The sequence below is a fragment of the Drosophila miranda genome, chromosome 2, assembly GCF_003369915.1.
Source record: "Drosophila miranda strain MSH22 chromosome 2, D.miranda_PacBio2.1, whole genome shotgun sequence".
NCBI classification, from domain to species: domain Eukaryota; kingdom Metazoa; phylum Arthropoda; class Insecta; order Diptera; family Drosophilidae; genus Drosophila; species Drosophila miranda.
In genome coordinates this window covers 33,093,411-33,120,344 of record NC_046675.1, presented here as the reverse complement: position 1 = coordinate 33,120,344, position 26,934 = coordinate 33,093,411, and the positions used below count along the sequence as shown (strand labels likewise).

The 26,934-nt window shown below is 40.7% G+C and overlaps 1 protein-coding gene across 1 annotated transcript; it reads right to left on the bottom strand.

The window, feature by feature from the left end:
• Nucleotides 1-1,038: 1,038 nt before the first annotated feature.
• LOC108156797 (dendritic arbor reduction protein 1) lies at nucleotides 1,039-26,651 on the bottom strand. The gene is made up of 5 exons (XM_017288476.2): nucleotides 26,300-26,651; nucleotides 20,746-21,161; nucleotides 12,924-13,036; nucleotides 5,018-5,279; nucleotides 1,039-4,243 (listed from the first exon to the last, which is right to left on the bottom strand). The coding sequence occupies exons 2-5, from the start codon at nucleotides 20,983-20,985 to the stop codon at nucleotides 2,882-2,884; spliced, it is 1,977 nt and encodes a 658-aa protein (XP_017143965.1). The 5' UTR covers nucleotides 20,986-21,161; nucleotides 26,300-26,651; the 3' UTR covers nucleotides 1,039-2,881.
• Nucleotides 26,652-26,934: the final 283 nt, after the last annotated feature.

Below are 26,934 nucleotides of genomic sequence, written 5' to 3'. Positions count from 1 at the left end.
ATTTATAAACTAACTATTTTTCGGGGGCATTTAATTAATTGCTAATCATTTTCGTTAATTTAATTGATATTTATATGTAGATGTTTGCTGTTTTTACTTCGATTAACTGCCATTAAACATTATAAATTCGATTAAATCGTTTTTACTTGTTTTTACCACTCTTTTGCATACGAAAATGAAAAGAGATTCTCCTTTCATATAAAGTCTAAGCGGTAGAAAATTATTTAAATCCTTATAGTAGAGTCATGGGCTTTGATATGCTGTCCAAAGGGTTTTTTTTTGTTTGTCGGAAATAAAACAGGAAAACAATTTATGTTCAATTAAATTTCATTCAATTGATTTCCTAACTTAAAATTTCTAGTTATAATTTTTATTTTGTAACATTTTTAGCTTAATATTTTTTGGTTTTTATTTTGGAAGAGCTACGGCAAAATGTGTGTGTCTTATCCGTATGTACAGGCTTTTGATGGAGAAAAAACTTTCGTTTTTGATGGCTAAAAGGTTGTATTTATTTGTTTGTACTGATATTGATAGTATTAGAAACCAGGTGTGCTATATTACATAAATACGATCTTTGATATGTAAAATTCAACTGAAAAAAGAAAATCAATCAAAAATCAAAAAACCATAGCCATGTTTAAGCTATTGAAACTCGATTTTCCATCTGATTTTTTTTAAGAAAAAAGTATAAGTATCGCCTACTCGTATGTATGTATGTGTGTGTTTTTAAGACCTGTTTAAGCTGTTTTTTTTTTTTTGTGTTTTTTGCTTGTCACTCGCTTTGGATGATTGTGCTACTGCATTTACATAGTTTTCTGGGGTTCTATACGCTTTATATATATATGTTTTTGGGATTTCCGAAAATCACAACGACTTGAACTTGATCTAAAGCAATTATTGCATATCGTATTTGATGGCAGAGATGGCTGAAAGAAGCTTATTCTAAGCTAGGGGGGGAGGGGGCTATCCGATTTAGAGGGGGCGGGGAGGCTTTCATTTCTAAGCTATATGGTATGGTATGTATATGTATAGACTACGTTTTATAGGATACATTGCATTGTGCTCATTTAAGAAAATTTAACATTTTTCGCTTCATGACGCTAGAGGGTTTATGGCTATGGGCTATATATTCCGAAGGCTGTGCAGGAGTAGGTCCTGGCGGTCCTCACCTCCCGCTATGTACAGGGTTACAACCTAGCAAGTGCTTTTCGGGGAATGCAAGGGTTGGGTTGCTGCCCGTCTAAAAATGGTTCACTCGATATACCTAATGGGTGTTTTTAGTTTTTTCGGTTTTACGTTTTTACACAAGCCTTAACCGCTAGATTTCCGTTTATACAGTTTATTTTAGTTATTGTTTCGGCAATAAGTAAAATATGTTTTAGTTTAATATTCATATAATATATATTTAAACAGTCTTGTTCGAGCCTCTATGTGTGTGTGTGTCAAGGCTTTGGGTTAAATGCATTTAAGTTTGCTGGAAAAAAAATTATATTAAAAATAGAGTCTTTCTGTAATGTTAAGTTCCTGTTAAAAGTGGCAGTGGTCTGTTAAGTATAAGAATTGGCTGGGGAAAATAAAAGAGAAGTTATGCAGCGACAACCCAAAAGTATGCCAAATTATTTGATATTTCATAGGGGCCGCCCAAAAGAAAAATGTTAAGTCCATCTGTAGTGTTAAGTTCCTGTTAAAAGTGACAGTGGTCTGTTAAATATAAGAATTGGATGTGGAAAATAATAGGAAAGACTTTTTGCATGGTCTGCCCGAAAGTCTGCCACATTGTTTGCTTTTGCATATGTGCCGCTCAAAAGAAAAATTTTAAGCTTTTCTGTAATCTTAGGTTCTGTTAAAAGTGACAGTGCTCTGTTAAATATAAGAATTGGTTGTGGAAAATAACAGAGGTTTAGCATGTACTCCCAAAAGTATGCCACATTATTTGGTATTCATTTGTCGCTCAAAAGTATGCCCTGCAAATGGCGCTTGTTACTGTGACTGCTCAAAAGTATGCTACGAAATTATAGCCTTTACAGCGACAGAGCCTTAGTACCAAACATGAACGCATTAGCCAGCACGGGGAGCCACTGAGCAATAAAGGAGGTAAATTTAACGATCTCAAGGAATTTTTGTCTGTAAAAACTCTAAAATTAAACCTATTTGAATCAAAATTTTGCCTTAAAATCATTAATGAGAAAAGTACCATTTTCTGTGCCTTAATTATGAGATCTATCTATACCTGCTTCTTCCTAAAAGTTTCCCATATTTAAAGAAACTCCTATTTTTAAAAAAATTAAAAAAGCCAATTTGTTTTTTATATGGTGTTTTTGTTTTTTCTGATATTTTGGTATATTTTCGGTTGAACTTCGCTTCAACGATTTTCTTTGTTTGTTTTTTTATGCATTTTTTCCATTGTTTTTTTCTTCGTGTTCTCGCTTAAAAACTAAAATAACAAACAAAATTAAAAAATAACTTAAAAGTACTTTATGATTTAAGGGATATTTGATAGTCATTATAAATTAATATTTAATTGTAGTTTTTAGTTTTGTTCTGTTGTTGTTTTTGTTTTTTAAATATATATATTGTAGAATTTGGCAATCACATTGGAAAAACACTTAGGATCTATAAGTTCTTTGCTTTCGAGACGATAAGTTTTGCTTTTGAAACAGAGCGAAAACTTGTTTTATGGCCGTACGATCCATCCATTTCGTATCCGTATCCGTATAATAATAAACCTATCAAGAAACTTTGGGCTCTCTTCTTTTGTTAAATTTATTATCTATTGCTTTGACGATGTACACGCAGGACAGATCAGGGGGGGTTATAGGAAGCCTAAGACTAACTGTACAGGGGAATACCCCACATATTCCTGTATTTACACTGAAAGGATCTACGCCGGCGACAGACTGGCTGCAGCGGGATTGTTATTTTCCAGCTGCGAGGTGACCGTGGAGCAGGCGCTGCTGTTGTTGTTGGGGCTCGTGGCCTCGGCACTGCTGCTGCTGGAGGCCGTCGCTGTGGCCGCCACAACCATCATGGGCGTGGCCTTGCCCCTGCCCCTGTTCCAGCCAAAGCTCAAGGCGGAGCTCAGTTTGCTGGGCTGCTTGGGCTGCTGGAGCTGCTGCAGCTGCGGCTCGGCCAGATCGTAGTCCTGCCTGCCGATGGAGCTGGCGGGCGTGTGGTGACTGTACCCCGAATCGGAGCCAAAACTCGAGTCGCCATACGGATGCCGATAGTCCCCGGTGGAGGTGGCAAAGGGCACGGCCCTGGCCTGCTGATTGGCCGCACTCTCGTAGTAATAGTTGGCATTGTACATCGGCTCGGCATAGCCATAGGCGGGCTCCTGGTGCAACGGCGCCGCATGGATGCGATGGTGCTGATGCTGATGCGCCGCCAAGCGACGATCCACTATCCGGGGCTGGGTGCGCGCCCGCATTGTGGCGGCCATCAGGCCACTGGCACTGTTCGAGGGATACTGCTGGTTGGCCGCCGGATACCGTATGCGTTCCCTGTAGATGGTCGACAGGGGCGGCACGGGGGCCTTGCTCAGCTGCGCATTGATGCGGTTCCGGCGCTCCACCTCGTGCTCCAGCGTGTTGTAGAACTGGGGCGCCGTCGAGCGGGCCATGTAGCCCAGGGACATCAGGTTGCTGCGGTTGTCGTACAGGGGCGCCAGGTCGGCGATTTCGGCCGTCGAACTACTGTTATTCAGATCCTGATCCTGGGCTGCCGGATTGCTGCGCGGCTGTCGCGTGCGGGGAGTGCGTCGCGCCAGCAGCAGCTCGTTGTTGTTGTTGTTGTTGCCCGAGCCGGAGCCCGAAGAGGCTGTGGCCGTGGAGGCATCCTGGCCCGTCGACGATCCACTGCTCAGGACACTGTGACGCTCTTGGGGCGCCTGCTGCAGCAGTCCCTGTGTCCCACTGCCCCCAGCACGCTCATGATAGGGCGTGGCCCCAGGAGCCGCTGGGCTGTTGGCCGCTGCCACGGGCCCTGCCCCTGCCCCTGCTGCTGGCGACTCCTTCTGGAAACTGCATTCGCCTGGCAGCGACAGCTCGTCCTCGGCGAAATCATCATCGGAATGTAGCGGTGGCTCTGATTCGCCATCGGAATCGACGCGTCCCGGTCCCAGCTCCTCGTACACATTGTCATTGGAGCGATACGGATCGGGTCCGGGTGAGGAGCTGACGAGGAAGGGGGGCGACCGTGTCATGGGATAGCCGCTGGGATAGTGAATGCTTTTGCCTTGAAGCAGCTGTAAAAAGACAAAGAAAGGGAGGGAAAGGCGGTTAGTAAAGAGTGGCACAAAAAGGGTGGAAAGAGGGCAAGAAGGAAGGAAGGAAAGCGTGAAAAGTCCTCTCCAAAAAACTATTTAAAAGCCTATACAACAGAGAGGCGGATTTCCATACCCTGGACACCCTGTAGTCCTTGCAGAAGCTCCCCTAAAGGACCTGTTTATCAGACAATAAAATAAACACACACTTCCACAAGGATACTCCCTCTCTGCCCCGCAAAAAACAGGCAAATAAAATATGAAAAAATGAAATAAAAATACAGAGGAAAGACCATAAAGAAAACACGTTTCTAGAGGCAGGAAAAAAATGCCCTCCAGGCGTCAGAGTCGTAAAATATTTAGGCACACAAAAGGACCTGAAATTAAGCCTCACAAAAGAGGGAGAGGGGCGATGGGCGCGGGAGGCTATGCCCTATATATACAGAGGATATATTTCTATATGAATATGTATGTTCCCCTTGATGTCCTTTGTGTCAAGTTCAAGTGTAAATTGAGGCGTACAATGGGCATATAAAGACAGCCCATCAATGGGCATAAAGACCGAAAGGGATATCCAGACCGAAAAGGAAATGTGGTCTCATCTTACAATCGAATTGCATGTGACAGGATCAACAACAACAGGACAGGACACTGAACAATGACTGTGCAATGTTTTGACAGCATTTGTCGTAATATTTGTCCAAAGAGGGGCAGGGGATAAGGGCATGGGAATGGGCATGGCTATGAGATACTAACCTCTGAATGATGCTGCTGATAATGATGATGATGATGATGGGGCAACTGCTGGTGATGCTGGTGATGATGATGATGCCGATGCATCACCAGTGGCCGATGATGGCCCAAATGTGCATCGGGATCCTCGTACAGGCCATGATGATGGTGATGATGGTGCGCCGAACCCAGGGTTCCGCCGCCGCCCAAAGGCATGGCCCCGGTGAGGGGTCCACCGCGGGTGGGCGTCTTGCAAGGCAGGAGATTCTGGACTTTACGTTTGTTTCTGCAAGAGAGAGAGAGAGAGAGACAAGGATATTAATTAATATAGAGAATAAGGAGGGGGAGAGATAAGGATATTGATTCATAAAGAGACCAAGGAGGGAGACAAGGATATTGGGAGTCCAAGGAGGGAGATACAAGGATATTGAGAGTCCAAGGAGGAAGAAAGCAGGACATTGAGAGTCCAAAGAGGGAGGTACAAGGATATTGAGAGTCCAAGGAGGAAGAAAGCAGGACATTGAAAGTGCAAAGAGAGCGAAAGAGACAGATAAATGATGTCATTCTTGGAGGACTACCTAATAGAGCCATAAGTTCCTTTGGTCCAAGCCAAAAAAAAAAGATAAATCGATTTGTAATGACCAAAACAAGAGGCGAATGGAAGCCCTGATAAATGTCAGGTAAACACCAGCCACGCTTTTCCTTTTCCCCTCCCCTCCCTGGTGCTGTGCTTTCCCCGGAAAATTGCCCAAAAACAATTTGATTAATAAAGAATGCCGCCCTCTTGCCGCCACACACCACAAGAAAATTCAATTTAAATGAGCACAAAGCGTCAAGCATGTCAAAATGATGATGGGCGAAGTCTCAGAGAGGGGAGGAGGTGGCGGCAGGAGGCAGGAGGACGCAGGAGGAGGCGGCAGGCAGCAGGAGGAGGAGATGTCTTCGAAGGAAGGAGAGGCGACAAGCAGGAGGATTCTCTGAAGGAAGGAGAGACAGCAAGCGGCAGGACGACTCTCCCCAGAAGCAACCGTCACCCGTAGAAGCCCCAAAAGCAGAGGAGACTCCTCCTCCCAACGACAACACCGCGTGCCATGAAAATAATGAACATAATTAAGTGTTGCCCATGGCAAAAAGACAACAAAACAGACAGGCCTTGAAGAGATGCCGCCTTCAAGTAACCAGGAAACATCCTTATGTGGCAGGCGTAAGCATAATGAAAAATGTGAAATTAAATTGACGCCATGCCGGTGCTGGGGCTTCCCCCCCAGGACGAGATGAGCTAACATCCTTGTAATGTCTTGTAAGGTAAACATGTTGCGATGTCAAAACGGAAGTCGCTCGTAAAAAAGACTCCTCAAGCAGAGAGAGACACAGCGAGACAGAGTGGCTGTTGATTGTGGAAGGACATTAAAAATGCTTGCCTACTTTTAGGGGCACAAGCCGGCGAAAATATAGACGAATGGGGGCTTACCCTTTAGGAGAGAGAAGCGGGATAAATATATAGGAATTTTTGTTAAATAAAACTCTTTTGGTGGTAGTTTTTTGGGGGAGTCTTAAGGGTACGGATTGGCATCTTTTCTCTTTTCCTTAATGGCCTTCAACAAACCCTATCAAATATTGTGTTATGCCCTTGATTCCCTGAAGGATATAAATGACAGCAAGGCACACACTCAAACCCCCACACATGGTGCCAGTGAGGACCTCTCACATTACATGTTGGCCTCCTCATAGCTGAAGCGAGAGAGAGAGAGGAGAGAGGAGAGAGGAGAGAGCTGCTTGTTGACTTGAGGCTAAGACTGCGAGCAGGAGCAGGCCAAGACGGGAGACTAGGAGGTTGGAAGGAGCTTGTCTGCCTTGTAAAATATTCTTAAAAGTAAATTAAATAATGTGGCATGCCGCACAAGCAGGCGAGTCGAGTCTCTTGACTTCTGTGTGTGTGCCTCATTTCATTTCATTTCACTTACGAGGCGTAAAAACCAAATCAACGTTGGGGCTGGGGAGGTCATGTGTTTGCTTAACCCTTTGAGGGGGAAGGAGAGGGAGGTCCTGTTTGATTTCTAAGCGTTATGGCCGAATGGTCCTGGCTGGTGGGCATCCCCCCAGAGTGTCGTACAGTTTTGGCAAGAAAGTAAACCATTTGTATGCAAAAGGGGGCAGGGCGGGATGCTTAAGGGATGGAAGGATTGCTTAAGCCACCTTTGGGGCACACACACACACACACACACAAGCAATTTACAATAAAAGAAAGGGGCAACATTGTTGTGTTCCACTGAAGGGCTAAAAAAGTTACGGCTTTGCCCAAAAGCAGGCGAATCTTTTATTTATGAACTCCTTGAAGTCCGGGAAAACTCTTTTGGGGGTTGCTGCACGTAAAAGAGTAAAAACTACAAAGCATACAGGAATCGAAAACACTGGCAGAAAAATAGGTATTCCCCAGGACCAAAGTGGCAGAAAAGTGGCAGGAGTGGGGGAGTTCTCGTGTTAAGACTTTGATATGGAAATTGCAGGCAAAATGCAAATGACAGGCAGAGCAGGAAAATTGATTTCTAAAAAGACTGGAGAGCTTTTTTTTTGGATTTGTTTTTTAGAATTAAGAAAAAATCACATTTTTTGGATTTATTTTTTGAATGAAAAGAAATAAAATTTTTGTTGTTCTTTTTTTAAGGAATTATAAAATAATATCACTGGTACATATCACTGCCAGGAAAAACAATGTCACAGAAAAAATAACAAAGACTTAAAAAAAATAAAAAAAAATATATAAAAAAAAAAAAATAAAATCTTTTTTTCACATTTCTTACATATTTTTTTACTCCAAAAACTTCATAAAAAATTATTTCCTAGGGCCCATAATTCAGTTAATTTCTTGTCTTTAAAGAAAGGCCAACAAAACAGACAAACCGACAAGCCGCCACCGCCACAGCCGCAGCCACTTTGGTGGTCTAACCCTAAGCCCCCCCCCCCCTGCCGCCCTTGTTTTCCATTGGTCTTGGCCATTGCACAACGTTGCAGTTGACCAGCAGCCAGCCAGCAGGCAAACAAAACATTGACCGCAAATGCAAGACTTCGACGACTCGGAAAAGGCATCGAATTACCAGCAAGGGAGGGGGGAAAGGAGGGAGGTAGAAGACAGCCAGAAACAGCTGTTGACAGGCAATGAGTGAGTCACTTGGCAACGCAGGAATGGGGCAGCATTTGATTAAAAATATGGCCAGAAGAGAGAACAAACGAAAGTGGAATTGTCAGGGCAACAAAGGAGGGGGCAAAGGGGGGCGGAAACCCTCTTTTAATAAGCGGAAATTGTGATTTTTATGGCATACTTCAGGGCGGTAAACATATGGCAGTCGAAAGACAGAGAGGGAGAGAGAGCGGTGCCTTTCAGGTGAAATTGATTTTATTTATTTAACACAGAGCACAGCTCCTTATTTTTCTTGCCTCATTTTATATAAATGAAACATTTAGCACACAAAATGGCGCCTCCTCCACCGACTTGACTTTTTGGTATTTATTTAAGCATATTGAAATATTATTAACTGGCGACAATGTTAACAATTTTAATGACAAGCACTGCAGATTTTTTTTTTTTTTTTTTTAACCGCATGTTGCACATGGCAACATTTTTCGTGTAATTAATAAAGTTTCAATGTGTGCGTGTGTGCCGTTGGGGGTTTATTAAAATAATTAAGGTAATTATGAGAGTCCCAGAGATTGTAGACACAGAGAGGGAGTGGGAGAGAGGGGTGGTGCGGTGTGCGGTGCATCATAATAAATGCAATTTATGGTTTGAATTTTATATGATAATCGTTTTTTGGTTGGCAAAAGCCATCATGGGGGGGGGTTGCATTTTAATTAAATATTTATCAAGAGTTTAAAAGCCATAAATAAAGAGTATTTCTAGCTGTTTGAACACCTGGTATGCGAGTATCCTAGGGTCGCCATACGTTTTCCTCGACTTTTTGCGCCCAAGTTTTATTTGATTTGTATGAGGCCTTGAACAAAAATATAAATAAAATTAGTTGCTATTTTATTTAGGCTCCTTTCTTCTTTTTCCTTGTTCTTGGCGGGAGGGTGTGTGGGGGCCAGGACACGCAACACATAAAAGCACAAATAATGTGCCACATCATAAATGCCACACACATAGAGAAAAAGAGGGGGAGAGCGAGAGAGTGGGGGATTGTGGGAGGGTCCAGACACTTAAAGCTTTTGCTTTCTGCCCCAACACACACACACACACACACACACACACACACACACACACACACACATATATGTGTATGCATAGATAACTGTGTAATAAAGATGCCCGTTTGTGTGGGTTCTTGCTGTTTGCCTTTTGTTTGCCTCAAAAATGATGAAGCACAAGAACAACATTTCCCCCCATTGCCTCTCTTCCTCTCTCTATCTCCCTCTTTGGTGCGTGCCTGTGCGGTCAGCAGAACTTTAATGAATATGTATGAAAATCGCTTGTAGCACAACTGATGCTCGGGACAACGCCCCCCTCCCCCCCTCGCCCCTCGCCCCTCGCCCCTCGCCCCTCTCTGGTTTTCCTCTGATGGACAAGAGTCCCATGAATATTTTTGCGCCCAAGAGTTTTTCGGTTCTGTTGTTGTTTGCTAAAGGAAAAATCGATTCTCAGGAGACAGAGGGAAACCAGAGAGGAAACAGAGGGATACTCCGAGGGAAACATGTTACTTCAACACTTGTTGATGTTAATGATGGCTAGAAAAGAAGAAGAAGAAGCTCTTTCTGGGTTTTGCTGTGGGGAATGGCACGCCTTAGACCAGGCACAGGAAAACCATTAAAAGGTTTGTTTTGTTTGTAATAATAGAGAGTATTACTGGTATTTTATGCTGGTTTTTCTTTTTAAAAGATTTATATTATATGATTTATATGATTATAGTCGTTCTATCGATTTTGGGCAGTCCAGAGAAGGCCAAGAAGATCTATTGATATTGACTTTGGAAGCAAGAAGAAGTTTCTGGAGCGGATTTTAACTCATTTGTAGGGAGATCCCCCAAGGCACCCCAATACAACTGCCTAAAGAAAGGGCCTTTCCTTTAAAGCCACTTGTTGTGGCTATTTGAACACCTGGCTTTTATTGTCAATGAATGAAAAAATACTGGAATATATCAAAAAATATTCCATATATTGTTATGTTCATCGGGTACGTTGAGAATACGAAAAGAGAAAGTATTTTTACTATACAGAGATACCTTATTTTCTAAAGGATTTATGTGTTGTTTTATACAACTAAGAGCCACCCCTGACTATTTCCAATATATCCTGCATTACAACAATAGTCAGCCTATTTAATATCCATTCATTACATTATAATACATATATGGAATATATGTAAAAATATTCTATATAAATTATATATTTATGGCATACCAATCCAATATTGTTTCCCTTTTAAAGTCCTGCAGTCTCAAGAGCTAACAAACCATTTTAGGGCTCTATAAACTTTAATAATTCAAGATATTATAGAAACTATAAATTATATAGAAAAAACTATAATGATTGAAGCTACAAAAAATCTATACTTTTTTCCAATTAATTGTTTCCCTCTTCTTCAAAAAACGTCCCTTATTCAAGCCTTAACCCATTAAAGCCCTGCAGTTTAAAGAGCTACCAAATCATTTTAGGCCTCTATAAAATCCGGCGGCGGGAAATTTATATCCCCTGCCGAACAACTTATCTCTGCTGACGCTGCTGACCACTTAAGTTTTTCGCTCTTCTCCTTCAAAAAACGTCCCTTATTCAAGCCTTAACCCATTAAAGCCTGTGTCCGAGTTGAGCCTAAGCTTTGTCCTTGGTCTTGTCTCCTCCTCTCCCCCTCTCTCTGCTGTGTTCTTGCCTTTGCCTACAAATAACTGTTATCTAGCTCCCTCTCTCCCTCCCTCCTCTCTGCTGTGCGTGCAAAAATCTTTTGCAGCTTTTGCTCCACACTGCATTACATGCTAACAATGTCCAGAGTCTCCCCCTCTCTCCCTCTCCCTCTCTCTCTTTCTCCCTTTTTTTTGCTCTCTCCTTTTTGTGGTTTATTTCTGCAGCAGATTTTCATTTCGTTGGCAATCTCCTGGTGTGTGTGTGTGTGTGGTTTTTTATTCCCGGAGACCGTAAAAGTAAATTGTTTTATGTTCTTTTTTTTTTTTGCCAACCAAAAGTTGATTTGTTTTTGTGAGCCATTTCTCACGTGCGTTTTTTTTTTTGTTGCTTCTTGCAGCTGCTGCAACATTTATTTAAAATTTCAATTTAATTTAGTTTCGGGTTTTAAGTGCACCCACACACACACACAGACACATATACATTCCCATATTGAGGTCACTGTGTGGCTCCGCTCAAAAGTAGACTACATTAATTCTCGTTTGGCTCTCCCTCTATCCTCTCTCACTCTCCTTTCCTCTCTCTTTCTATCGCTGGGGATAACTTTTACAAATGGATTTTCATTTCTTTAGTACATTTTTCACTGATTTTTTTTCCGCATGTTTTACATACATTTTTGATCAAAATTGCATAAAGTTTATGCACATTTTTTACATGGCGCGAACATTTATGTGGCTCAACACATTTATCCTCTTTCTCTCCCCTGTTGAGGGGTTATAAGTGCATAATGCTTTGAGCTGGAGCTCTCTCAGATTTAATTACAATTTTATTTCCCTTTTTTGGTTGGTCCAAAACGTTTGTAAACGCATTAATGCTTGTTGTAATCAATTGATGAAAAGCTTATGGCTAGCTTATTTTCTAGTGGCATGAGTGACAGTTTTTATGAGGGTTTAAAGTTGTTTAATATTGGTTTGAGTACAAATTTCATAGATTATTTGAGGGGAAACCTTTGAGACTGTGGTTCGAATGATGAAAATCCTTGCGGATTTTTAATGGAAACTGTGGTTTAAGTGGTTTGTAGGGCTTTAAATGAGGCAAACTATGTCTAAAGGTTGTCTTTCCATAGAAAATGGTGACTTTTTATGCTCCGTAGTTTTCTTTCTTTGCGCCAATGATGAAAACCATTACGGATTTGAATGGAAACTGTGGTTTAAATGGTTTTTATTGTTTAAAATGATGCAAACGATGGCTAAAAGTTGTCTTTTAATTGACAATTATGACTTCTACGAGATATAGTTTACTTTTTCTTAATCAAATGAGAAAAACCATTACGGATTTTAATGTAAAAGGTGTTTTTTTTTACTTCAAATGATGCAAACTCGGACTAAAAGTTGTCTTTCCATTGGAAATTTGAAGAAAATTGTGACTTTTTTCGCTCCATAGTTTGTTTTTTTTTGCTCAAATGATGAAAACCATTACGGATTTTAAACTATTTTTAAAGTATGGTTTAAATATATTTTAACGCGTCTAATGATGAAAACTATGGCAAAGAGTTCTCTTTCAATTAAATATTGCAACTTTTTTGCCGCATAGTATATTTTTTTTGCTCAAATGACAGAAACTATTACTGTTTTTTATGTAAACTCTGACTTTGGGGCTTTTAATCGCTTCTAATGCTGAAAATTCTAACTAAAAGTTTCGTTTCCATTGAAAATATGAAGAAAATTGTGTATTTATCGCTCCATTGATGAAAACAATTGTTTAAATTGCTCTAAACATTTACTTCAAGCTTTGTTTAATGCAGCACTTGAGGAGGAAGCCCTCCCCATCTTAAGATTTGCCGCTGCTCCCCCCAGAAACCCCCCCAGTCTTCCGTTTTTGTATCTCTAGTCGGTTATCTGGCAGTGCAAAAGTTTTCTTCTTTTTTTTTGCTGCTGCTGCACATAAATCATAAAAGCAAAAGAGCAACATGCAACATGTTGGCTGGCAATGGTTAACGCCTCCCCAGCAGTGGAGCTTGCTTCCGCCACACAAGGCGTTGGGGGCCCCCCCAAGACCATAATTGAGTTATTGCCGGGCACTAGATATTGTTTCTTTTACTTACTTCCAAACGAATAGCGACGAGATGAGAACAATCAAGACCAACAGCAGCGAGAAGACCGCAATCATGGCCGAAGTGGCCAACGATTGACTGCTGTACAGGCTGGCATCCAAGATCTGAAAGAGGGAGAGGGAGAGAGAGAGAGAGACATCTGGGGTTAATAAAAAGTAAAAGTTTGGAGGCAAGAGGTTGGAGTAAATCAATGTTCAAACTCAAACACAAAGCCATTTTGCATAACAACAAAAACAGAAAACAGAAAACCAGAAACGAAAGAAAGCCGCAAGTAGGAAAAATCACTGCCGCCGCTAACTGGGGAAATGGAAAATATATATATATGTATTTTGTTGGGGGGTAAATATGCCTAACGAAATGCAAACAAAAGCGCAGCGCACGCGACTTGGGCTGTTAACCTTTTTCTGTTACTTTGGCTCTTTCTTCGAGGCGGCCAAAAGCAAACTGTAGGCGTTTACCTTTTTGGCCCGGGCCTCACAGCAAAATTAAGGTCAAGCCAGAGAGCAATTTGCCTTTTGAATTTATGCCTGAACATGCAAAAAAAAAACCCCACACAAAACTCAAGGATGGGCAGGAAATCCAGTTGATAAAAAATAAAATTAGTGGCGATTTTTTAGGGACATAGCCATCAAGATTATTTCTCTTGGAAAACCTTATTTTGTGGTGGAGAAAATATCAAAAACTCTTAGTAATTTGCTCTAAAGATGGTTTTATATTTGGTTTTTGGTAAAATTTTGATGAGATTGTCCTCCAAATAAATATTTTTCTCATTGGTAGATCTTCAAAATTCTCTGTGGTTCAAAATATTCAGTTGATAAAAAGGAAAATTTTTTGAGATTTTTATGGGCCACAGCCATCAAGAGTATTTCTATTTTAAAACCCTTTTATATGGTCGGGAAAACACCCAAAACTCCCAGGAAAATGCCCTAAAAATGGTTTTATATTTGGTGTTTTAGTGAAATTTGAATGAAATTGTCCTCCAAATAAATATTTTTCAGCAGTAAATCACTGGTTGATCTTCAAAATTCACTGTGATTCAGGAAAACGGTCTTAAAATGGTTATGTATTTGGTTTTAATGAAATTTGTATGCAATTTTTATGAAATTGTCTTCTAAATAAATATTTTTTAATCGTAAATCACTGGAAAATCGTTTCAATGTTTTTGGCCATAGCCTTAAGGTGTATTTCCCGTTTGAAACCCTTGTTTTGTGTTTGAGAAATCACCAAATATCCAAGGAAAAGTCTCTTAAAATGTTAATATATTTGGTTTTTATTATGAAACTGTCTTCTAAATAAATATTTTGTAATCGTAAATCACTGGAAAGTCTTCAAAATTCACTGAAATGCAATTCCTGGCCTCCAAAAATCTTTGAAAAGTCCGCTGTGCTTTTTATATTTTTTTTTTTTGTAAAATAGTATCTGTCTTTCCCAACTAGTTTTCTCATATTTCAAATCAACAACAATCAAAAAAGCTGAGAGGCCGCCTCTCACCTGTCGCCTGTCAAAAGAAAGCGATAAACTGGCCCCCCTCTAAGCCTAGATTTGAAATATTTTTGCATTAAGTAGTTTTATTTATTTAAATTGTTTTTGTTTGTTTGGCGTTTTGACCCGCCCCCCCCCCCCCCCCCCAAAAAAATAAGGGAAAACTCCTACACAAAAAAAAAAATTGCACCTGTCGTTGGGGCAGAGACAAACGCAGCATAAATCACTCAAAAAACATGGAAAATACCATATATTTGGGGGAAAGAGAAACAGAGAGAGATAGAGAGAGAGAGAGAGAGAGAGAGAGGGAGAGGGAGAGTGAGTACTCAAATTGAGGTCAAACTTTGACAGCTGTGCAAATAATTTCGCCGTCGATTGTATGAAAGAGTATCTGAGAGTACGCCAGTATCTGTGTGTGTGTGTGTTTACTCAACTGGTGCTCTTTGTGCTGCATTTCCGCGTGTGTGTGTGTGTGTGTGTGTGTGTGTGTGTGTATTTGGGTTACTCTTTAATTTGTAATGCATTTTCGTGCATTTAGTAATTTATTAAATGCATCTCTCGCTCTCCGGCTTTGATTTATTTGCCAGCCACAAACACACGCCGAGAAATATTCAAACAAATATGGAAAATGTGGGACACACACACACACACACACAGAGCAAGGCGGAAGCATTCTGTTTTATAATTAATCAAGCGCTTGCAGCAAATATAAATATTATTAATATTTCAATGAGAGACACAGAGAGAGAGAAAGGGCTCTCCGTCACAGATAAGCCATAAAAATATTCACATCCAGCAGCCGTTGCTCCAAATGGCGAAATTTGTTTAAACAGAAAGGGGGGGAGTGCCATGGGAGGGGGGGGGGGGGGCGCTTATCACAAACCACAAAGAAAAGAAAAAACCCCGAAATGAAACGAAGAAAATTGTTTGTGATATTTTGAAATCCATTTTCAAAGACAAATCGAGTCTCAAGGCAAAACCAAAATACAAATAATAATAAATTAAACAATTATAATGCTGCATGTGTTGGGTGCAGTGCAACGCCAAAAGTTGGGGCACCCCAGTCGAACAATGCCCCCCCCCCCCCCCCAATGCTCGTAATCGAATTGATTAATGAGACCTGACGCCAGTCTTTTCCTTTGGCTTCTCATTCCAACTTTTCTTTGGGTTTTTTTTATTGAATGTGGAGCAGTCGATCAGCTTTGGGGGACGCTGGAGGGGCAAAGGTATCGATGGGATGAGGCGGTTAATGAAATAAAGCCCCCAAAATGCTATGAAATCTGTTATAGATGTCGATTACACCATTTTTCCTAGGAAAATCCCAAAAATCGAAAGCTTTTCCATTAGGTATCGATAAATAATCAATGGAGAAATAGTCAAAATTTAAAAAAAAAAACTAAACAATTTTTAAATTTTTTATATATATCGATATATTTTCGATGAAGAAATAATAGTGCCAGAAAAAGCTATATTTTTTAAGAAAATCTAAACAAATTTTAAATATGTTATAAGTATCGATAATTAATCGGCAAATAAATAATCCATGAAAGTTCAAGAAAAAACCCATATTTTTCTAAGAAAATCTATAAAAACATTTTTAAATATTTTATAGATATCGATAATTAAACGATGAAGAAATAATCCCATAATTAGTGCAGGAAAAATCCATATTTTCCTAAGAAAAAATCTAAAACATTTAAAAATGTTTTATAAGTATCGATAAATAGTCATCAAATAAATTATACAAGAAAGTGCAAGAAATACACATATTTTTGGAACAAAATCTAAAACATTTTTAAATATTTTATAGTTAACGATATATAATCGATAAAGAAATAATCCAATATTTAGTGCAATAAAAATATATATTTTCAAAGAAAATTCGAAACATTTTAAAATTTGTATCGATAAATAATCGGCAAATAAATAATCCAAGAATATGTGCGAGAAAATTCTAAAAAAAATTTGAAGTATTTAAATTTTTTTGTATAGTTAATTTTGATTAATTTTTCTTTGCAGTTGCGACTAAAATTTTTCGACTTTTGGTAAGTTTTTCTTAGATTAAATTTGATTTTTTATACATTTCGATTTATTTATCGATATCATTTAATTTTTTCTGCTATTTCATCATCTAAAAAGCCCCACCCACTATCAAATATGCACAATGACAAAAGCTTAGAGACCCCGCTCTCCCTCCTCTTCTTCTCCCTGTCACACCATCTCCTCCACACCCCAATGGCAGACCCCATTGAATCCCATAGAAATCACACACTTGCATCATTGAAAAAGAAAAACGAATTGTATTTTCTTTTGTCTAAAGATTTCACACGAAAACTATTTTTCCCAACTCAACTTTGAACTGCATTGTGCGTGAGGGTGTGAGGGTGTGTGTGTGCGTTGATAATCGATAAATCTAAAATACTTGTGCACCGAAAGGCAGCGTTTACCTATTTTGGGGCCAAGCAAACAGAGAGGGAGAGGGGAGGGGGAGCTGTAGACATTGCGACAGTTGTGTCGATTGTGTGGAGTGCCAGAAGCTGCCACCGAAACGCTGCCACCAGCTGCCTTCAGAGAGAGCGAGCCATGCCCCTTACGGATTAACCCAAAAGATAAAACACAGAAAGTAAGAAAGAAACAGAAAAAAGTTGTAAGCAAACAGAGTCGCATTATCGATAACAGCGAGTACAGTTGCCCCCCCACTCCCACTCCTCCCCCCTCTAGAGATAAGCAGTGCAACAGTAGGCCTGCCACTGGTATGATTGAAGTGCTTCCATCTGGCCCTCTAGGCATTCCATAAATTAAATTAAATAAAGAGAGAAAAAAAACACAAAGCCTAGGCAAAGGAGTAGGCCAAAAGGTAAACAAACGCCCAGATAGCGATAACAGTTCTTGAACGATTTATGGAAGGCGAAAAGCAAATAAAGGAAACGCAAACAGAGACAAGAGTCGAAAGGGCTGGAAGGGCTGGCAACTTGGCCGATGAAATAATTAAGGCCCTGCACTCGAGAAGAAAACCCCGTAACCAGTGTGGGTAAAAGGCAGATTAAGGCAGCCAGTGTTGCATAATGCGGCGGCAACAAAGTACAGTACAGTCATCAAAATCAGTCGTCGTCCCACCCTGCCGGAAAAACTCTAAAAGTTAACAACTTTTTTCTTTCTTTTTTTTTTTTGCTCTGGCAAAAGTCAACCGGCGAAAGAGAGCGGCAAAACAAAACTTTTAGCCCACAAAATAGACAAAAGGCTGATGATGTTGCCTTGCAACAGGCACGTGCCACTTGCAGGAGGCAACTTTGGCACGGCTGCTGCTTTGATAACATGGCAAAAGTTTTTCCCAACATGCGATGCGATGCGATGCACCCCTTTTTAATTTTTCAACACTATTCCTGTGTAGTGCCTTCGATTTTCGTGTTGCACGTGCATATCGGAGATCCCCCCCCCCCCCTGCCACTTGGCAGTGCAATTGTTTGGAAACAACTTCGCTTAGCCCCAAAACCCATCAACGGGAGAGAAACTTCTTCGAGGAAAGGGCAAACGTTTAAGGCCTCAAAAAAAATAGGGAAATAAAAGAAACAATTATTTATCTACAGCTTAAAGCCTTGCGTTTGGTGCCCAAAAATATTTGAAAATATACATTTTATTTCAGTCCTTTGCAACATTTTTCATTTACCCCTCTGCCGCCTGCCGCCTGCTGTCTGCAGCTGTGTCTGGCCATGTCAACTGTAAACAACATCAACACTAAACCCCCAGAAAAAACAACCCAAAAAACCCCCCAAGAGCCCCCTCGAAGGACCCCAAGCAGACAACAACAAAAATTTTGTGGCCAGAGCTACTAGAGATAGAAATAGTTGAGAGAGAGAGAGAGAGCTAAGGAATTTCGCATTCTCACGACATTTGATATCAATGTCATGCTATTTGCCACACAAACCCCCCTACGTCCTCATCCCCCCCCCACAGACCCATCATCTTCTTCGTCGTCGTCTTTCGTTTTCCTTGAAATATTTCTTGGGAAAAAAAGGATTATTTGCTGCCACGCCCATTGAAGCAAATCAGAAGCTGCTTGTCAAGGATTTTGCCAGACCCATGTGAAATTTAATTTCACTTTAGAGGCTTCCTTCGTGGGTTTTGCTCTCCTTAAAGGCAAACGGGTTTTGCCTTCATTCAAGGGGTTTTCCCTCTTACTTTTCCCCCCCTCAAATTGCCCCCCTGCTAATCCCTTAAATTGAATTCGATTTCTTTCCCTGATTTTAAGCTGATTTAAGCATAGATTTTTTTTGTAATGGTGTTTTTGCGGCCTGGTTTAAAATAAAATTTTTTGATCTAATATAATCCCTTAACCGTGAGAGACATAAACTGCATGCTAACATTTGATTTGTCAGCATAAATCAACGAACACGACGGACAGACAGCCTCAAGTGTTGCCCACACACAGAAATAAATACTCCAGATCTCATGGAGATACTAGGGGAGACCACACACACAGCCCTGGGGCATAAATAGATACATTTTTTGTTATTTATTTAAATTTTTTTCATGTTGAAAATTAAGTGGAAACACTCGAGTGGGGCAGCACGTGAAATTTTATCAATAATGGAATTTGATCTTTGTTTTACACACAACATACCCCTGCCCTAGTGCCCCTCCTGCGTGTGGCAGCGCCTAAACAAACACTTGCCCCACAGATTAGAAGAGAGTTCCATCTATCTATCTTTTTGTGGAGGAAAACAGAAATTACATGTAACCGCGCTGACAGGACAGCCTTTTAAAGTCGAGGGTGGATTTCGGGCACTGGCCATATGTTGCCACAGAACGAGGCAAGGGGCAGGGCTTTTCCCAACATTTGTTGTCCTTTTGCTGCCTGTCGCTTAACTTTTTCATTGTTATTGTAATTTCTGTTGCTCTCTCTCTCTCTCGGTCATCATCATCATCTCTGGAGGCAGGGGTAGGGGGTAGGGGTCAGTCGTCAAGGAATGGCTGTGCCGTGCAACAGCTGCTGTGTTGCTCGGGCAACGCTAAAGAAAATTTGTTTCACTTTTCCTTTAAAGTGATTTTCTTGCGGTCCAAAAAAGGGCGGCGTCTGTGTGTGTGGGCGTGTTGCCATGTTGGCAATTTCTCATCATCCCTTTTTGGCCCCCTTTTTTCTTTCTTTTTTTGGCAAAGACTTACATTTAAATGTCCTTAAAGAAGGAGCTTTAAGTGAAGAAAGATTGAAGGCAGATTCGGAAATGATAGGGGAAAAAGACTTAAATTGAGGGAAAAAAGGAAATCAACGAGAAGAAAGGTTACTTTTTGATTGAAATTTAATGGCAATTTGAATTTAAAAATTAGGAATAAATAAACAAATAATTTAAAATATTTAAAATACATTTTGAATAAATAAAATGAAATTGGAAAAATTGAATGAATCAAAATAAAATGTGGAAAAACAAAAAAAAAATTAAGAAAAACAAAATAAAATAAAATTAAATTAAGAATAAATAAAATAAAATTGAGAAAAAAATTAAAGTTAAGAAAAAAAAAGTACATTAGAAAAAAAACAAAATTAGGAAAAAATCAAATTAAATTTGATTAAAAATAAAGAAAATTAAAATCAATTAAAAATAAATACAATAATATTAAGAAAAAATAAAATAATATTAATAATAAATATAAAAAAAAAACAATTAGGAAAAAATAAAATGTGCCTTTAATTCAGAAAAAATAAAATAAAATTAGAAAAAATTAAATATAACTAAGAATAAATAAAATAAAATTAAGAAAAAATAAAAAGTCTTAAATTGAAGGAAGTTAAAAGAAAAATTGTACTTTTTGATTAAAATTTAAATGAAAATTGAATTTAAACTATAGAATAAATAAAATGCGCCTAAAAATCAGCAAAAATCAAATCAAAGCCCCACAAAAATCTAATTTCCAGTTAAAATAAATTCATGGACCTTCCACAAAAAAATAAAAACCGAAGAAAAATCCAGACAGATTTTGTTGACTTCGCCAATAAATCAATTCAATAAACTCATGCGGCAGGCGTTTCGAGTGTTTTTGCCACTCAACTGTTAACATTTATGGGTGTTGCCACCAGCTACAAAAACATTCAGCCCACCACTTGAGGGTCTACCATTGTTGTTGCATGCAATATGCATGCAACACATAATTCAATAAGGAAACATAATTTTCTGACACCTACAGCTAGGAAAATCCCAACAGCTGTGCCGCAAAAGCAGGGCGGGGGGACGCCTCATTACGAGTTACAGATGGGTTAAGGGTTGCCGCAGCCCAACCACCCCTCTCGGGGCGCGCCCTGGAAATTATAATCAGCCTCAACTGGCTGTGGACTCACCGGCATTGCCTGGCAGACATCGCTGTCCCATTGCTGCTGGGCCAACTGCTCGTCGTTGCAGTCCTGCGGCACCACCGTGTACTCGGCGAGCGCTGGCGGCCTCGGTGGCGGCGGTATAAGGAACTGTGGCGGCGGTGCCAGCGGCATGGGCAACATGCCCCCCGCACAGTCGTCGCACTCGAACATAAAGATGTCCGCATCGGAGGAGGGCATATCCATGATATCCAACATTTTCCACATTTGGTGACGTATCGGTGCGGCCCACAAAAATTTTTGTTTTGCGTTTCGGGGAATCCTTGGTAGGGAGTCCTGTTTGGCTTTTCGGTTGTGTTTCTTTTTTGGTTGGGGTCAAATGCTCTGCCCAATGGCTGCTGCTGTCATCGCTGGACAGCCGTCGGCGGCGGCCTCTCGAGGAGCTGCAAAGAGAAGCAAAAAGGATATGCGGATTAGGACAGAAAACTACAATGAAAGGACCTTCCTGTCGTGCCAATTATCTCACACATGGATGTCCTGGCACGTAACAATTTCTCCTCTCTTTCGTATCTTCTATAATTAGCCTGATCCTGGCTATTCCAGTCCACACACGGAATGGTGCCCCAAGCAGCACGCGCTGCCACCCCTAGGACAACACCTAGACACCCTTCCCGACCCTCCCCGAACCCCCCCTTTGGTCAATGTTAATTTTTATTGATTTTGTTTAATGCGTTGCCAGTTTTTTGCCATTTTATTTTTATTTACTTTGTGCGTCGTGCTTTTGTTTTTTTTTTTGTATATCCTATTTCTATTTTTGGTCCTTCCCCTGGCTATTTTCTGTCGACTCATGGGCAATTGTTTTAGCCTCTCCCTCTCTCACTCTCTTTATCCTTTTTATGCGTGTTTTTTCTTCACACATTCGGCCGCAGGAAAATCATAATTGGAAAGAAGAGAAATTTGACCTTTGCGGCCGTTGTTTTTTGGGTTTAAGATTGAGTTAGGATCTGATGATTGATGGATGGTTCTATGCTATGGCTTTAGTTCTGTTTTTTTTTTCGTTGGGGTTTTCCCTGCCATCTCTCTCAAGTCCAAGGTTGATGCCGCCTTGCCACAACATATGTTGCCACAGTTGGTTTTCATTTAATTAGTTTGACAGTTCAGAGATTCAGAGGGAGAGGAGAGAGAGAGAGAAGACGATTGCTCTCTGATAAGATCTCTCTCACAACAACAAAAAAATGCTTGTATCTGTGGCTATGTATCTTTGTATCTCTCTGTGTGCCTGTGTGTGTGTGTGTGTCTTGTCTTGCAATCAAATGTAAGCCGCTGTTGACATTGGAGATTAAAAGATATTAAAAACGAAGACGACAAACCAGGAGGAAAAAGCAAAAGAAAGAGAGAGGAGGAGGAGGAGCAGCACCGGACTGGCAGCTTGGATACAATGACAGTGGCGGGGGGTGCAGGGGGGTACAGACGGACACACAAAACATGTCAAAGATGAAATGTTGTAAAAAGGAAAATTGAATTGAATTGAATTGAACTTCCAGCAGTCGGATTCAGCGGCAAACTAATAAATAACAAAGCAAATCGAAAAAAAGAAAAAAAAAAAAAAAAAAAAAAAGAAAAAACTTCTACTAAAAATCTTAAAGCTCTGTTTCTCTTTCAGCAACTAAGATACACTCTGTGTATCTTGAAAATCGATTGAATTGTCTGACCCATTGGGTGATTAACTTTGACTCAGACAAAAGCAAAAGCAAAAGAAAAACGTCTCCAGTATAATGAAATAAATCGTGTTGGAAGACCGAGACGTAGACCATCTCTCAGGCTAAAAGAGGAAACGACAAAGTCAGAGTCAACGAAATCGATTTGTTTTGAGATTAAGTCGGAGACTGAGACTGAGACTCAGACTGAAAAATCTCTGGCTCTGCCTCTACCTCCTGTCCTGTCCTGTCTATCCTTCAATTCTAAAAGGCACAGGCAGGCCAGAAGGCAGTTAAAACGGAAATGTTATGGACCGCCAGCCGGGTCCCTGGCTCTCCCTCTCTCTGATAATGGAAATCAAAGCCTCTCTGGGCAATTAGCGAGTGAAGTCGTCTCTTTTCTCCTTCAGAAAGCACTTAGATAATTGTCTTAAAGCTGGTACAGCTGCCCTACGAGATACACTCAACTTCAACCCATTCCTTCAAGCACTTGAAGGCCAATTAAAGGCTACACTTTCCTTTCACTTTCACTGCTTCGTTTCGGTTGTGATTTATAGAAACCCCCGGAACAAAATTCTACCCAGTACTTGACAAAAAGACAATTGCTGGATCTCAAGTACAAGAGGGCATTGGACAGCTGTTCCAGCCGAAATTTATATGCATTTCTATAATAGAATTATTTGATTGGTAAAAAACAAACGAAAGGTAAAATGAGATAAAGTCAAACCTCATATCTTTCGACGAGGGGGGGGGGGGTGGGTGGGGGGTGAAATGGAAAATGACTCAATTGGAATTGGGTTCCTCGGGGCGTCGGTCAGGTAAGGGAAACACATTTATTAGCTACAATGATAAATGTTCTTTCAGGCCAAAAAGGATCTCCCTCGACTCCGTCGGACAGTCGATGTGTAATTTTAATTCGTTTTGGGTCTCGTTCGAAGGGAAATTGATATGGGTGCGACATCGTCTAGTTTTTGGTCAAAAATTCAAACGCACACACGAAACTCAGGTAGAAAATTTGTTCCATTCTATGTATCTAAGTATCTTTTTGGGTTCTCTATTGAGATATTATAGACCACGGGTGATGCCCGGGGTAAGTGGAACAAATGCCTTGGAAATTACTGTCATGATTGTGTTGCAAAAATCTATGTGTTCTCTAGAGAGAGAGAGAGGATTAGTAGTTGTAAGTAGTTTTGGTTTTGGAAAAGATACATCTTCGAAGCGTTGAAGGTTAAGGGTTCTTTGAGGGAAAGTCTCAGGGGTTTTCCTCTCCTTGGAGGTTGTATACTGTATCTTTAGGCCACGTTCTTTATCAGATCTTAAGTTTTATTTATAAAATTTCCTCTTAATTTTGATTAATTTCTAAGCCCACTTTCATCTCCCTGCCCAAACTTTAATCTGTATAGTAAATGCCTGGCAGCATGGCCAGATCTGGGGCGCCTCAAAAACCTACGGCAACTTTTGACTTAGTTTACATATCATTTATTATTTTTCCAGTCCCAAGGGGGCGGGGGCCATGGTTTGTTCTCTATTGTTATATAAGGTGTGTGTGTGTGTGCTTCTATGCCACGCCCCTGAGGCGTTAAGACAGAAAGAGAGCGCAAAAAGAAAACTTTTAAATAAAGCAAAGAATGCGCTGAGCGGGAAGAGGGAGAGGTGGTAAGAGAGTGGTGCGGGGGGTACAAGGAAATGAGAAGATGACGGCATGTCACATCAATGTCACTCAGCATTAACGCAGAGAGAGCGAGACGGAGACGGAGAGGGAGACAGGGAGAGGTAGAGACCGTGAAAGAGCGGCTGTAGAACTGTGAATTGCTGAGCCTTTGATGAGGGGTGGGGAGGGGCACGTCCTGCCTGGACTGCGATAAAGTTTTTTTTTGTTGTTCTCTCTCTCTCGGGCAGCCGCCAGCTGAGGCATGAAAATCATCAGCCTTCGCCTCCTCTCGCCTATCGCCTTATGCTTTCGCTTTTCTTTTGCACACTTCCTTCTCGTTCTCCTTCTCTCCCTGTGTCTTTACCTTCTTTTACTCCCTCTTTGGCATTACTTTTGTGCTTCACGCGAGAAAAATTTACAAGCGTATAACAAATATTTTGTTTTGTGTTTACAATTTCTTTTCTCGTGCTTCGCTTCGTTTTTTTTTCCTTCTCATAATCTCTTTTCTGCTTGGCCACAGATACTTTTTACTCTCCTGCTTCCTCCTGGGCTCCTGCTTCTCCTTCTTCTTCCTGTATTCCCGCTACCTCCTCTACTCTCGTTTCTTCCTTTTTCATCTTCCACTTGTCCTCAAGACCTATTTGCATAAGATACTTTCTGGTTTTGCCTGGCCAGGGGGAGGGCGGTAGAGACTGAGACAGAGAGGACTTTACCTTGTAAGTAGCTTAGGCCTTAGGAAAGTACTACCCAGTACTGCCACTTCCCACGCTTCCCCAAGCAGAAGCACAGGTCCCCCCGCACCCCCAACAATTGAGTTCTGATGGAGAAGTACTATCCAAATAGAGACGTAGCCACCAATTGAGTTCTCAAAAAGAATTAAAGTTGGAGACACGACGTTTTTTTTTTTTTTCTGGAAATTTATGTTTCAGCTACAAAGAAGTGAAGTTTATAAACAACAGACGACTTTGGAATACTAATTAGACGGGCAGGACGGGTGGATTATTTCATTGAAAAAAGGTTGGCAGCCAACGGAAATCCTGTGGAATAAAGGCTCTCTCAGAGAGAGGTAGGAAAAAGGTTAACATGTGTAAAACTCAATTCGGAATTAAAATTCAATTTGCCAACAGGTAACAAAAAAAGGTCTCAAACTTGAAACCGATTGACCGCAAAGAGAGAGGGAGATCGAGAGAGAGAGTAAACTCTAGAACGAGCTCTTCCTGAAGCAATCTAAATTGAGTTATTATTGTAGTACAGAACAGAACAGGGATTTCCTTTAGAGATTATAAGCCCCTGATGGGCACTGCCTACAGGGTATCCCCTTTGTCTTTAGTCGCTCTTCTTGGTTATTATTTATATCTTTGGCGGCCACGATTCCCGTTTAACAACTCATTTAAAAGCAAAGACACATGCGGCATCAGAGATCTTATCGTCGATCTGGAACCTCGCTCTTCCTCTGCCACACGCTCTCTTGGCGGCAACATAAATTTTATTTTGCGTGAATTTATGAGTTACGCTGCAGACAGACGAAGGCCGAGGGAGAGGGGGGCAGATATTTACCAAAGGATTAACACGAAAAAGGAAGTGCAGAGAGAATTGTTGGAAATAATGAACTGTCTGTTGTTGCACTTGTTGCTCGGTTTGCTAATAATTTAAACAAATTTACAAATAAATAAAAACCACACACACACTGGAACACTGGAAGGAAAAATGTTTGCCCAAGTCAAACAAAGGTGTCGCCCGGGAACCCCAACTAGTATTTGGTTATAATTAAAGTCTGTCTCTGTCTGGCTTTTGTCGGGTTTTTTGTAGACCTTTGAAGAAGAACCGCATTGCAGGGCCCCAAACAAAAGCCCCACCGAGAGATGATTTGTTTACATTCTATCCATGAGAAAATGCGCTTGGGTTGCCTCAAGAGTTTTGGTTGTGGGCTTGCTTTGGGGATCACATATCGTTAGTCCCATAAAAACTGATATCGCTTGTAATTCAGATAAACACTGAAATCCAATGGTATTCCAATTTTCACTGCTCTACTTCCTCTAGCATAAATCTTTCGCTTTTTATGGGCCCTACTTCCTCGGGATTTCGTTTCAATTAGTCACCGCACTTTGAAGATTAGAAAACACTTTTTCTAAAGGCAAAATCGGCTTACCGATCGCCTACCAGAAGCTGAACCTTATGATCTGTAATCCGTTCGGGTAAAAGTTTTCTTTTGTATCCACTTTTTTCCACTTACCCGCTATTTCCTATAATACTCCAAAATGGTTGGGTTTTTTTTTACTATGTTCTATTTCGTATTTTCTTTGATTTCTTTTGAATTTGAACACTAAACACAATATAATTTTTCTGGTATTTTTCAAAACTTTTCTTGTTTGAGTTTTGCACGACGCGCGATGATCTTTAGTTGTATTTTTCTTTTATTTTTCCCATAAATTCCACTTCACTCAGTCTTGTGTTGTTAAATGTTTCGTATTCCGTTGGACAAAAACTCAGATCGTTGAGATGGAAAATAACGCGAGACGCACCACGTCCGATGTCGGCGACGTTGATGGAAAAACTGAACGGTAACTGGTTGCCGGCTTGTGAGATACATTCATTCGGGCGGCAAGGCCGTGTTTTTAAAAACCGCCCGCCTGCAAATGTTGCTGGCGCTGCCTGCGAACATGTTGCTCGGCTGGCAGGCAAGCCAGGCTGGCAGACATGCTCGTGCACGTCTGTCGCATCGTGCTCAATCGTGTTTCGCCTTTGAAAATGAACTGAGAGGGAGCGAGATGATGCAAGAGAGCAACTAAAACTGCTCGCTCTTGTTGCAAGTTCAAAGGGATTCTAAATTGTGTGATTTGTGACTCGATTTTTGGGGGTTTTCATGAA